This window comes from Ruditapes philippinarum, unplaced genomic scaffold (genome assembly GCF_026571515.1).
Source record: "Ruditapes philippinarum isolate M1 unplaced genomic scaffold, ASM2657151v2 ctg2930_1_1_1_1, whole genome shotgun sequence".
NCBI classification, from domain to species: Eukaryota; Metazoa; Mollusca; class Bivalvia; order Venerida; family Veneridae; genus Ruditapes; species Ruditapes philippinarum.
In genome coordinates this window covers 56,297-71,170 of record NW_026856802.1, presented here as the reverse complement: position 1 = coordinate 71,170, position 14,874 = coordinate 56,297, and the positions used below count along the sequence as shown (strand labels likewise).

Here is a 14,874-nt window from a genome sequence, read left to right as displayed (position 1 = left end):
ATTACCTAAATGATAATTTCATTGGTTCCTTATTGAATATAAAGAAGCTGTTAGATAGTTGTTTTAAGATTTTAAAAGATATTATATGTTATCCTTCTAGAGCATCTGACATTAATGATGACGATGATGAAGAAATACCAAGTGACACTGATGAAGAGATAGATAAAGAGGAAGCCAAGTCTGCATCATCTATGATAGTTAGAAAAAGAAAACTAAAGTTAGACGAGTATCCTGAAGTATTAAAGAAAAGACACACCAGTTTTACAGACTATAGGTAATGTCACAACAGATTTTTTTACAGGTAGTTAAAGGAACACAACTCTTCCCTTAAGTTTTGGGAAAAATAAATGCAAAAGGTAAGGAAAAACATAGGTGTAAATTGAATTTTTGGCAAAAACCGCACGATTCTAAAGAACTTTCTTGAGTGAAAGCAGTCCTTAAAGGGACCCAACTATATAAGTAAAAATAGCCATTCATAATAAACTCTGAAACTATAAGAGAAGATGATCTGGTATGAATGATAACAAAACTGGTTAAAAAGTTTGGTATATGATGACCCAATGAATGACTTGTTCAGTTTACTAGAAAACTTTTGTTATTTTACATATGTAGAATGTATTTTAAAATAAATTATTACTAAATTGTTTTTCATAGTATGCTGAATCTCATATTCTCCTGCTAAGCATATTATCAAGAGCATCAGATTTTGAATTGACTTATTTGTTTCTCAAGCAAGGTGAATTTCTCTGTGACAATTGATTTAGAGACATTGAGTCTAATGGTCATTTCTATCTTGCTGCTGATTCAGAAATCATGTGGAATTAGTAGTCTGTCACTTACAGAGAAATTGGTAATTATTGGCTAGATATCAAGGAAGGCTGGTTGGGTGGACTCACCTCTGAGATAAAACCAGGTCAAGTGTTAAATCAGCATAAAAGCAAGATAAACAAAAGTGTGGCTCAAAATATTATGATTTCAAAAACAATTATTATTAAAGTCACCACTTTTATCTTTATAAAGTTAAAAATCTGTGGATAGTCCCTTACATTGTTAAATGAAAACACTTTTTGTTTCAATCTGTTGACAATAACAGTTATACATATTTCATTAATTTTACAGTTATTCTACCATACAGAAATGGTATGACAAGACAAGGCTAGCAACTGGTAAAGTGAAGGGTAAATCATTCAGTGCATTTGATCAATCAGCTGTTGTACAGATTAATCAGGTTTGTATACTCATACATGTACATCATGTACAAAATAATGATTACATTGAATAACACAAAAATGTGTGAATGATAAAATATGAATTTTTGCTGTATTTAACAATTTGTCTAGTTAGCAAAGAAAGTAACTTCAGAAAGCACAGGGTATACTATAACAATCCACAAAGTGAATTTGGGACACTGATATTCGTGCTTTCCCTGGAATCGCTATTTCACAAATAAATTTAAAGTTAGGCAAAAAGAGCAGTTAATTTGAATTATGATAAATTCAATATTCATGTGGATACCAATGATATTAGTAGTTTATCTGTTGGAGAAATGATAAATAAATAAATGATCACAAATTATAACTAGATAACTGCAAAATTGGTCAACACTTAAGAATGATAGACAAATCAATCCACAAATAAAGTATTAATCATTATAAATATTTGAGCCACGCCATGACAAAGCCAGCATAGAGCATTTGAGACCAGCATGGATCCAGACCAGCCTAGTCTGATCAGGATCCAATGATGTTCGCTTACAAACCCTATTACAAGTAGAAAAACTGATGGCAAACAGCATGGCTCCAGATCAGACTGTGCGGATGCGCAGACTTGTCTGTTTCCATGCTGATGTTGGTTTTGTCATGGGGCGACTCATTTACCAAAAGGCAGTACCAATATAACTTAATGCAATAAAGCTTATTGCAAAAAAAAAAACAACAACATTGAAATAATAAGAAAATATAAAAAAAGACATTTTTGCTTTGAGAATGTTGTGATTTTACCAAGACTTGTAAAGAACATGTTAACACTTGCAAAGAATCTATTCAAAGAACATATTTTGTAATATGCGAAAAAATCCAGTGAACAAACAGTAGCAAAAATGTTGATAGCTCTAAATTAAACATTTTTCGTCTACTTCAGTGTTACATTTCAAATTCATAAAAGCACATACATCCTACCTTGTGGTTTTATCATAAATGTCTTTAAGCGTTTTATGTTTTCAAGCTTGTGATTTCATTATAAGTTTATTGTATTATTTTATATATTCAGATTTTAGCTGATAAAGACAGATTGGTAAAGAGAACACAACTGAAGAGAACAGTATATAGAGTACTTGGTACCAAGCCTAAAGTTGACCAACCAGAGATCTTACCACCTCCACAACAAGTTAGTGTATCTTTTGTATGTTGTATAGAAGATGTTGTTTTTATCTTGACTGTACAGAATTGTAAACATTGAAAGCACATTCTGTATCATCACAATTTTAAACTTTTCCAAACAACCAATTGAGATATTACTTTCAGGCATTTTAAGCAGGAGAACATTACTCTTGTCATGAACTGAACAAAATGTTTTTGTTTTAATTTTGACCTTAAGTTAGGATTTTGTACAACTTTTTTTTTTCCACGGGCCATCCCTTCTTACCTTGAGATATTGGTTTGAAATATTGAAAATTTATTCATGATCTTGATGCCCATTAAGGCAATTATAGTTGACTTGTTTGACTTATGCCCCATTTTACTTACAAGTTTTCAAAGTTTTGTTCTTATTCCATTTTCTAACATAAAGAATAGTAGAGCACTTGAAAAAAAAACACACATTAAAACAAGGAATTTCAATCATCTTTCAAGTCTATTGTATTACAAAGTTGGTGTTTAATCTTGTTTGATTTACAAGCTCATTTATATAAGTATATATGTAATTTTCAACTCTTAATGGTTTCTTGTAGATATAGCATACCGATTATACAAGCAAATTTATGTATAAAATCCTTCATTTTTACCATAACTCATACAAGTATATGGGTTGTTACTTGAATGTATTTACTTCCCTTTACTGGCAACATACTTACAAAGACATCTTTTAAAAAATCTACATAAACATGAAAAGTAAACACCACATACCACTGTAATTAAATTTGTTTGGTTTGGTATATACAGAATTTATTTTAGTTTGATTTTGAAGGAAGCTATAAGCTTATACATGTAGTTTCTGGAACTAACCAGTACTAAACAATAAGTGCTAAAAGGCTCTTGCTCTTGCCCCCTGACAGGGTTTGAACCCATGCAGCCAGCAATAATGTGAAGCGTTAATCACTTGAACACCCACCATTAAAAAATTTGTTCTTACTTTAGTTAAATGGTTTGTTATGAATGGCTATTTTAATGAATAATTTTGATGGACTCACATTTGTTTTTGTTGTTATAATTATAAATATTATAATAATTGTTTCAGGGAGATGAGAATGTTGTTAAGAAGGATCATGAGAAAGACGTCGACATGGAGATATTTGATGATGATGACTTCTATCATCAGTTGCTGAGAGAGCTGATAGAGAAAAAAACTTCTGATGTCAGTGACCCTGTTGCCCTCAGCAGGTAAACATACTGTTTGTTTGGTTTTAAACTCATTTATTGATTCTCATTTAGGATGAAAGGTACAAGCTTTTTAGCTCACCTGAGCATATGCTCAGGGTGAGCTATTAGGATCACTCTTCGTCCGTCGTCTGTCGTCCGTTGTACGTCGTCCGTTGTCCGTTCACACTTTTCAAACGACATCTCCTCTGAAACGAAACCATAAGGCAGATCATAATGAAACTTCACAGGGATGTTCCTTGTGTGAAGCCTTAACAAAGTTGTTCAAAGAGTTCCATTCCATGCAGAACTCTGGTTGCCATGGCAACCAAAAGAAAAACTTTAAACATCTTCTTCTAAAAAACCCAAAGAGCTAGAGCTTAGATATTTGGCATGAAACATCTTCTAGTGAGTGTCTACCAAGATTGTTCAAATAAAATCCCTAGGGTCAAAATTGGCCCCGCCCCAGGGGGTCATTGATTTTCCCTATATGCATATAGTAAAAACTTAAAAAAATCTTCTTTTAAAGAACCCAAAGAGCTAGACCTAAGATATTAAGCATGAAACATCTTCTAATGAGTGTCTACCAAGATTGTTCAAATAAAAGCCCTGGGGTCAAAATTGGCCCCACCGCAGGGGGTCATTGATTTTCCCTATATGCATATAGTAAAAACTTTAAAAAATCTTCTTCTAAAAAACCCAAAGAGCTAGAGCTTAGATATTTGGCATGAAACATGTTCTAATGGATGTTTACCAAGTTTGTTCAAATAAAAGCCCTGGGGTCAAAATTGACCCTGCCCCAGGGGTCATTGATTTTCCCTATATGCATATGGTAAAAACTTAAAAAAATCTTCTTTTAAAGAACCCAAATAGCTAGACCTAAGATATTTAGCATTAAACATCTTCTAATGAGTGTCTACCAGATTGTTCAAATAAAAGCCCTGGGGTCAAAATTGGCCCCGCCCCAGGGGGTCATTGATTTTCCCTATATGCATATAGCAAAAACTTAAAAAAATCTTCTTCTAAAAAACCCAAAGAGCTAGAGCTAAGATATTTAGCATTAAACATCTTCTAATGAGTGTCTACCAAGTTTGTTCAAATAAAAGCCCTGGGGTCAAAATTGGCCCAGCCCCAGGGGTAATTGATTTTCCCTATATACATGTAGTAAAAACTTAAAAATCTTCTTTTAAAGAACCCAAAGAGCTAGAGCTAAGATATTTAGCATGAAACATCTTCTAATGGGTGTCTACCAAATTTGTTCAAATAAAAGCCCTGGGGTCAAAATTGGCCCCGCCCCAGGGGTCATTGATTTTCCCTATATACATAGAGTAAAAACTTAAAAATCTTCTATTAAAGAACCCAAAGAGCTAGAGCTAAGATATTTAGCATGAAACATGTTCTTATGGATGTTTACCAAATTTGTTCAAATAAAAGCCATTGGGTCAAAATTGGCCCCGCCCTAGGGGGTCATTGATTTTCCCTATATTGCATATAGTAATTAAAAACTTAAAAGTCTTCTTTTAAAGAACCCAAAGAGCTAGAGCTAAGATATTTAGCATGAAACCTGTTCTAATGGGTTTCTACCAAGTTTGTTCAAATAAAAGCCCTTGGGTTAAAATTGGCCCTGCCAGGGGGAGTAGGGAGGGGCGGGGGCAAAAGTCATTGTTTTTCATTATTTGTGTATTATAGTAAACACTTAACATCATGACACATCCTCTAATGGGTGTCTTCCAAGTTTGTTTAAATAAAAGCCCTTTGGTTTAAACTGGCCCCGCCCTGGGGGCCTATGCACAGGTGAGCGCCCCCGGGGGCCATCATGCCCCCTTTTTAATTAAATGTTAGTATTACGGGACTGGCAAAAAAGCACTGAACCAACAGAGCGGTATCACATTTCAAAGGACCCTCAAATTCAAACCAAACGAAAAAGAAATTGTTTAAAGGAAACCCCAAATTTCATTTTAAATTTAAAATTTTCTGAATTTTAAAAAATAAACCCAAATAAACCATTAAACCCCAGGAAAAAGATCTAAAATCGGTTGATGACAACAGATAAAACCCCTAATCAAAGGGACACACCCCCCTATACCCCAAAAAAAAAATAAAAAAAACTACAAAGGGGGTTCCCAGCACTCCTTTCCCATTGAGCCAGCAAACAAAAACTTTCCTTAAACCACAAAGAAAAAATTTAAAATTTTGGGGCCCCGGCCCAAAAAACCCAAACTAAGCTTTTAAAACCACCCATGGACAACCACCCGCACGCCATCGACAGATCCATGCTTTTCGCTAAAAACCCCTTTTACAATGGGAAAAACTATAGCGAATAAGGGACCTGAAAAACGTGGAGAGCGGGCGGGCCGACCATCTGGTCGAAACACACTATTGGGTTTTGTCGTGACGCAGCATAGCTTTTTTCATTATTTTTAGAAAATTAAACAAAAATCACACCCTTTTTTAACAATGAATTTAGATCCAACAAGGGTTAAGATAAAAAAATGCATCAAGAACAAGAAAGCAGGGGACAAAGAGCTAGTAAAGGAAAAATCAGTAAGCAGCTATCTTATCCTTCAACAGTAATTCTATTTAAGTCTTGCTTGTTTGCTGGCTTAATTTTTAGACAAACTATTTTGATCAAATTTTGAAGTGGCTTTGCTATAATTTGCTGACTATTTTGTGATTGTAGTGAAAATGGCCCTCACCCTCGCGGATCACTTATTTAACATAGACTTCTTATAGTAAAAAATGCCTCAAAAATCTTCTTCTTTGAAAAAAAAAATACCAAGAGCTTTGATATAGTTTGCATGAAGCATCAACTTCAATTAAAAAATCTTGTACCTTGGGTACAAAAATGCCCCCACCCTGGAGCCATTTTATTTTACAAAGACTTGTATAGTAATTTAGCTAAAAAGGACTTCTCTTTGAAACTACCAATGCCAGAGCTTAGATATTTTTAGTAAGCAGTATCTAGTGGTCTTCTTCCAAAAAGTTATATAATTCATGCCCCGCTGGGGTCAAAATTGCCCTGCCCAAGGGGGTCACTGTAATTGTTATACAAACCTTTTAAAAGTTGCTTACTCAGGTGACCATTCCCGGCGCCCATGATGGCACTCTTGATATTATTTCATTTAGTTGACGAATTATTCACACATTCAAAATCAAATGCGTTGCAAATTGCTTACTCTCAGATTAGTTCATCGAGGGAAAATAATTGAATAAATATAAATGAAAGAAATGCCTGTATTTATCGTCATTGCAGGTATGACACACAAAGAAAACTGGTAAACTTTATGGGCTCCAGAATGATTGTAAAATGGTCTCATGAAGCAAGGGTGGTAAAGTCTTTTTATAAAATACATAATGATATTCTTCATGTACTCAATTATAATCATAGCAGTTGAATTTTACACTATGGAGAATTTAATGCTGTCCAGGCAACAGTATAGATTTTGCTCAGACTGTACACAATTTCAGACTGCCTGTCCTCTATAATGGGGTGCATACATTACATTTTTATCACATTCTGGGGTTTATGTAGACATTGTTCTTTAAAGGAATGCTTTCTTTTGGTGCATAGTAAATAACATACTAGTTCCTTGAAGTCATCAAATAGACAACAAATCATACGAAAATACTATTTTTCATGACTTTTTTCTTAAAAAATCTGCTTAACTGTTAAGGACAGCTTCAAAGTTTAAAGATTATTAGTCCCCTACCGGTTTAACGTCTGTCTGTTTTTTACTTGTGTGTCTTTTTAAAGCCTTGTGTGACTAAAAAAATGCCAAACAGACAAAGGAAAAGTCACATAAGTACCATTTTTGTGAGTATGTCCGTCAGTCGGTCCGTCCGTCCACAAAACTGGAATCCTGCGATAACGCAAAAATACTGAAAATATTTTCTATGAAACTTGAATATATGGGATAAATGGCAGATATGACATTATGCATGTCTAATACCCCCAAAAAAACGAAGTTTGGGGGGGGGGGGGGGTATATAGGGCAGTCACCCGGTGGTCGGTTGGTCGGTCGGTCCAGACGTCCATTGCATTTTCCTTGTCCGGACCATAAAACTTGAAGACTAATGGTTGAATTCAATATAACTACATACAATGGTCAAGCACATTGAGAGGAAGTGCAGTGCACAAGAACCATAACTCTATCTTGACTAATTACAGAGTTATTGCCCTTTGTTACTTTTGCCTTTGTCCGGGGCATAAAACTTGACAACTACTGGTTGGAATTCAAAACAACTTCATACAATTGTCAAACACAATAGGGGGAAGTATGCAGTGCACAAAGAAACCATAACTCTATCTAAAGTAATTACAGAGTTATTGCCCTTTGTTACTTTTTCCATGCTTTCTTTTGTCCGGACCATAACTTAAGACTAATGGTTGGAATTCAATATAACTACATACAATGGTCAAGCACATGTGAGAGGAAAGTGCAGTGCACAAAGAACCATAACTTATTCTTGACTAATTACTGAGTTTACTGCCCTTTGTTACTCTTCCTTGTCCGGGGCATAATTTGAACACTACTGGTTGGAATTCAAAAAACAACTTCATACAATTGTCAAACACAAATAAGGGGTAAGTGCAGTGCACAAAACCATAACTATCTAAAGTTATTACAGAGATTATTGCCCTTTTGTTTACTTTTCCATTGCTTTCTTTTGTCCGGACCATAACTTGAAGACTAATGTTGGAATTCAAATATAACTACATCAATGGTCAAGCACATTGAGAGGAAGTGCAGTGCACAAGAACCATAACTCTATCTTGACTAATTACAGAGTTAATACTGCCCTTTGTTACTTTTCCTTGTCCAGAGGGCATAACTTGAAAATTACTGGTTGGGAATTCAAAACAAACTTTCATACAATTGTCAAATAACCAGTAAGGGGGAAGTGCAGTGCCATAAGAACCATAACTCTATCTAAAGTAATTACAGAGTTATTGCCCTTTGTTACTTTTTCCATTGCTTTCTTTTGTCCGGACATAACTTGAAGACTAATTGGTTGGGAATTCAATATAACTACATACAATGGTCAAGCACATTGAGAGGAAAGTGCAGTGCACAAGAACCATAACTCCATCTTGACTAATTACAGAGTTACTGCCCTTTGTACTTTATCCATTGCTTTTTTTTTTCCGGAGCATAACTTGAAGACTAATGGTTGGAATTCAATATAAACTTCATACAATGGTCAAGCACATTGAGAGGAAGTGCAGTGCACAAGAATCATAACTCCATCTTGACAAATTACCAGAGTTATTGCCCTTTGTTACTTTTCCTTGTCCAGAGCATAACTTGAAAACTACTGTTTGGAATTCAATACAACTTCATACAGTTGTCAAGACATTAAAAGGAAGATGCAGTGCATAAGAGAGCCATAACTCCATTTTTGACAAAATACAGAGTTACTCCCTTTGATACTTTTCCTTGTCTGGAGCATAACTTAAAACGTAACTGGGTTGAAATTCAAAACAACTTCATACAGTTTGTCAAGCCCACAAAAAGAGGAAGTGCAGTGCACAAGAACTATAACCTCCATCTTCAGTATTTATAGAGTTATTGCCCTTTTGTTCCTTTTTCTTTGTCTTTCTGGACTTATTACAGAGGTAATTCAATAAAAAACTTCATCAATGGCCAACCACATTGAAAGGAAATGCAAATACAAGAACCACAACTATCTTTAATTGCCCACAACCATAACTCTATATTTCAATTCTTTTACAAGATATTCTGTTACTAGTAACATCCTCATTTCCGAAGCAGTCTTGTGGGGTATTAATCACATTTTAGTGATAGTTCTAGTTTCTTTTCTTACTATGTTGAAAATTCTTGTTGCTATGGCATCAAATAGACTGAAAATATGGCAAAATTTTACACATAAACTGGATCCAGTAATAACTCAAAAAGTACTGAAAATATTTTTATGAAACTTGAAAAATGGGTAATAATTCTGGAAAAATTATACACATCTTTTTTTTTCTTCCTATGTTGAAAAAAATTCTGGTTTGCTATGGCAACAAATTAGACTGATTTCAAGATTCTTGATTTGAATTTTTACGCTTTTCACTATAAAGTTCTTTATTTCTTTGGTGTTTACTTCAAAACTTTAAAATATAAGTTTCGGTTTCATCAACCACATCAAAATTTGACAAGGTTTAAAACTCAAAAGCACAAAAAATTATCAGAATTAACCCCTTTTTTCGAACTTTTTTTTTTTTAAAAAAAAATGTTGTTTTTTAGCTCCCCCGTCACCAAAGTGAAAAAAGGGTAAAGCTTTTAAAATCCCCTTTTTGGGTCCGGCGCCCCGGTCCTTTCCCCCCGCCCCCAAAATTTTTTGCTTTAAAATGAAAATCTCCTCAAAAAACCACTGGGGCCAATTTCACCCCAAACTTCACAGAAATTTTTTCCCTTTTGGTTTGGTCCCCCTTTAAAAAAATTGTTTCAAAAAAATTTTTAATTCCATTAAAAAATCTTCTTTTAAAGAGAAGAACCGTAAGAGGCCCCTAAGAGCTAAGCTTAGATATTAAGCATGAAAACATCTTCTGTGTTTAGTGTCTACCAAGTTTGTTCAAATAAAAAGCCCTGGGGTCAAAATTGGGCCCCCGCCCGGGGGGTCATTGATTTTCCCTATATGCATATAGTAAAAACTTTAAAAAATCTTCTTTTAAAGAACCACAAGAGCTAGAGCTTAAGATATTATGGGCATGAAAAACATCTTCTAGTGAATGTCTACCAAGTTTTGTTCAAATAAAAGCCCTGGGGTCATTAATTTACCCCGCCCCAGGGGTCATAGATTTTCCCTATATGCATATAGTTAAATAAACATTAAAAAAATCTTCCTTTTAAAGAACCAAAGAGCTAGAGCTAAGATATTTAGCATGAAACCATCTTCTAATGAGTGTTTTACTAAGTTTGTTTCAAAAAAAAGGCCGGGCTGATGGTCAAAATTGGCCCTGCCCCCTTCTGGTTAGTGTCTTACCAAGTTTGTTTCAAAATAAAAAAGCCCTGGGGTCAAAATTGGCCCCGCCCCGGGGGGTCATTGATTTTCCCTATATGCATTTTCAATATAGTAAAAACTTTTAAAAAATCTTTCTTTAAAGAACCACAAAGAGCTAGAAGCTTAGATATTTAGCATGAAACATCTTCTAGTGAATGTCTACCAAGTTTGTTTCAAAATAAAAGCCCTGGGGTCATAATTTACCCGGCCCCAGGGGGTCATAGATTTTCCCTATATGCATATAGTAAAAAACTTTAAAAAAACCTCTTTTCTTTTAAAGAACCCAAAGAAGCTAGACTCTAAGATATTTAGCATGAAACATCTTCTAATGAGTGTTTTACTAAGTTTGTTCAAAAAAAAAGCCCTGGTGTCAAAATTGGCCCTGCCCCAGGGGGTCATTGATTTTCCCTATATGCATATAGTAAAAACTTAAAAAATCTTCTTTTAAAGAACTCAAAGAGCTAGAGCTAAGATATTTAGCATGAAACATGTTCTAATGGGTGTCTACCAAGTATGTTCAAATAAAAAGCCCTGGGGTCAAAATTGCCCCCGCCCCGGGGGTCATTGATTTTCCCTATATGCATATAGTAAAAACTTAAAAAATCTTCTTTTAAAGAACCGTAAGAGCTATGGCTTAGATATTTAGCATGAAACATCTTCTAGTGAATGTTCTACCAAGTTTGTTCAAATAAAAGCCCTGGGGTCAAAATTGGCCCCCCCCCAGGGGGTCATTGATTTTTCCCTATATGCATATAGTTAAAAACTTAAAAAAAATCTTCTTTTAAAGAACCGTAAAAGAGCTAGAGCTAAGATATTAAGCATGAAACATCTTCTGGTTAGTGTTCTACCAAGTTTGTTCAAATAAAAGCCCTGGGGTCAAAATTGGCCCCGCCCCGGGGGGTCATTGATTTTCCCTATATGCATATAGTAAAAACTTTAAAAAAAATCTTCTTTTAAAGAACCACAAGAGCTAGAGCTTAGATATTTGGCATGAAACATCTTCTAGTGAATGTCTTACCAAGTTTGTTCAAATAAAAGCCCCTGGGGTCATAATTTACCCCGCCCCAGGGGTCATAGATTTTCCCTATATGCATATAGTATAAACTTAAAAAAAATCTTCTTTTAAAGAACCCAAAGAGCTAGAGCTAAGATATTTAGCATGAAACATCTTCTAATGAGTGTTTTACTAAGTTTGTTCAAATAAAAGCCCTGGTGTCAAAATTGGCCCTGCCCCCTTCTGGTTAGTGTCTACCAAAGTTTGTTCAAAATAAAAGCCCTGGGGTCAAAATTGGCCCCGCCCCGGGGGGTCATTGATTTTCCCTATATGCATATAGTAAAAAACTTAAAAAATCTTCTTTTAAAGAACCACAAGAGCTAGAGCTTAGATATTTAGCATGAAACATCTTTCTAGTGAATGTCTACCAAGTTTTGTTTCAAATAAAAGCCCTGGGGTCATAATTTACCCCGCCCCAGGGGTCATAGATTTTCCTATATGCATATAGTAAAAACTTAAAAAATCTTCTTTTAAAGAACCCAAAGAGCTAGACCTAAGATATTTAGCATGAAACATCTTCTAATGAGTGTTTTACTAAGTTTGTTCAAATAAAAGCCCTGGTGTCAAAATTGGCCCTGCCCCAGGGGGTCATTGATTTTCCCTATATGCATATAGTAAAAACTTAAAAAATCTTCTTTTAAAAGAACTCAAAGAGCTAGAGCTAAGATATTTAGCATGAAACATGGTTCTAATGGGTGTCTACCAAGTATGTTCAAATAAAAGCCCTGGGGTTCAAAAACTGGCCCCGCCCCGGGGGGGGGTCATTGATTTTCCTTAATATGTGTATAGGGCAAAAAACTTAAAAATCTTCTTTAAAAAACCCAAATAGCTAGAGTTTAGATTATTAAGCATGAAAACATCTTTAAAAAGTAAATATCTACACAAAGTTTGTTCAAATAAAAGCCCGGGGGTCAAAAACCATGGCCCTGCCCCAGGGGTGTTCATTGTTTTTTAACTATATGTGTATAGTAAAAACCTTAAAAAAATCTTCTTTTTAAAAAAAAGCCAATGAGCTAGAACTTAGATGTTTAGCATGAAACATCTTCTTATGGGTGTCTACCAAGTCTGTTCAAATAAACAAATAAAAGCCCTTGGGTAAAAATTGGCCCGGGGGTGGGGGGGGGGCCTATATACAGGTGAGCGACCTCAGGGCCATCATGGCCCTCTTGTTTAAATAACTTCTTTATTATCCCCCGCCGAAAGGCGGCGGGGGATATAGAAATAGTCCCTTCCGTCCTTCCATCCATCCGTCCTTCCGTCCGATATTTTTGTCCGCAGCATATCTCAAAAAATATTTAAGGTATCAACTTGAAACTTCATAGGTGGATAGATCATATTGAGGAGGAGTGCAGTGCACAAGAATGATAACTCCATCCTGCATAATTTTTTAGTTATTGCCCTTTGTTATTTTTCAAACTTAATTTTTGTCCAGAGCATAACTCAAAAAGCCTTTGAGATATCAACATGAAACTTCATGGGTGGATAGATCTCACTCAGGAGGTGTGCAGTGCACAAGAATGATAACTCTAACCTTAATAATTTTTGAGTTATTGCCCTTTATTTTTCATTCTTAATTTTTCACCTGAGTGGAGCATAACTCAAAAAGTCTTTGAGATGTCAACATGAAACTTCATAGGTGGATAGATCTTATTGATGAGGAATGCTGTGCATAAGAATGATAACTCTACCCATTATAATTTTTGAGTTATTGCCCTTTGTTATTTTTCATACTTTTTGTTCGGAGCTTATCTCAAAAAAAGCGTTAGAGGTATGAACTTGAAACTTAATAGGTGGATAGATCATACTGAGGAGGAGTGCAGCACACAAGAATGATAACTCTACCCTGCATAAATTTTGAGTTATTGTCCTTTGTTATTTTTCAAACTTTATTTTTGTCCAGAGCATAACTCAAAAAGCCTTTGAGATATCAACTTGAAACTTCATGGTTGGATATATCTCACTAAGGAGGTGTGCAATGCACAAGATTGATAACTCTACCCTTCATAATTTTTTAGTTATTGCCCTTTGTTATTTTTCATACTTAATTTTTCACCTGAGTGGAGCATGACTCAAAAAGTCTTTGAGATGTCAACATGAAACTTCATAGGTGGATAGATCTTATTGAGGAGGAATGCTGTGCACAAGAATGATAACTCTACCCATTATAATTTTTGAGTTATTGCCCTTTGTTATTTTTCATACTTTTTGTCCGGAGCTTATCTCAAAAAGTGTTAGAGGTATCAACTTGAAACTTAATAGGTGGATAGATCATATTGAGGAGGAGTGCAGCACACAAGAATGATAACTCTACCCATTATAATTTTTGAATCATTGCCCTTTGTTATTTTTCAAACTTAATTTTTTTGCAGAGCATAACTATAAAAGCCTTTGAGATATCAACGTGAAACTTCATGGGTGGATATATCTCACTTAGGAGGTGTGCAAGGCACAAGAATGATAACTCTAGCCTTTATAATTTTTGAGTTTTTGCCCTTTGTTATTTTTCATACTTTATCTAAAAATATTTCAAGAAAATCAATATTGAGAAAAATGTACGAAATTCATAAGTAAAGTAAAAACATTCAAGATCAAATAAAATTTTACATGTTATGTGATGTTTAAGACTGATTTTGCAGTATTTTATTATCATATTTCTACAGCGTTACTAATGCAGCAAGGGCTGTTTTTGCATATATTGACCACTTTTTGGTAATTTTCTTGTATTGTAAGTGCTGATTGCAATATGTAAATAACTTTATTTATTCACCTCACAATATTTTACTTTTAAATACATTTCATAAATTTTCATGAAAGTTAACATGAATCTGGAGGAGTGCTGCTTTAAAGACCATAATTATGTGTTTTTTACTGTCTAAAATTATTGTTCATAGTTTAGTATTTTGTATTTTCTTTTTGTTTTATCATGTGATCAGATATAATAATTGTTATATTTGTTTGTGTTTCAGGGATGATCTTTTCAAGTCCTTGTTTGGGAAGAGATTTTCAGGAATACAGCTTTGATAATGTCCTATGCTATTAAGATAGCTAAAATTATTGATTATTATTGTTTGATTTGTACAGTACATGAATAGTTTAATGAATAAATACATTATGTATATAATTTTGTTATTTCTGGTGTTTTACAACTACATGTACACGTCTGTTGCAGCAAAATTACAGTGATATCAATAGTTGCTTTCCCTGTAATGATCAGAGAGATAATCTGAATGTTTTACTTTT

At 34.5% G+C, this 14,874-nt stretch overlaps 1 protein-coding gene across 1 annotated transcript in view; it reads left to right on the top strand.

The window, feature by feature from the left end:
- LOC132747741 (protein AATF-like) overlaps nucleotides 1-14,655 on the top strand; it is a 33,528-nt gene extending 18,873 nt beyond the window's left edge. The window contains exons 8-12 of the mRNA XM_060737234.1: nucleotides 101-274; nucleotides 1,120-1,228; nucleotides 2,269-2,385; nucleotides 3,454-3,596; nucleotides 14,601-14,655. Coding sequence (XP_060593217.1) covers nucleotides 101-274; nucleotides 1,120-1,228; nucleotides 2,269-2,385; nucleotides 3,454-3,596; nucleotides 14,601-14,655 — 598 coding nt within the window. The remainder of the gene's footprint in view (nucleotides 1-100; nucleotides 275-1,119; nucleotides 1,229-2,268; nucleotides 2,386-3,453; nucleotides 3,597-14,600) is intronic.
- Nucleotides 14,656-14,874: the final 219 nt, after the last annotated feature.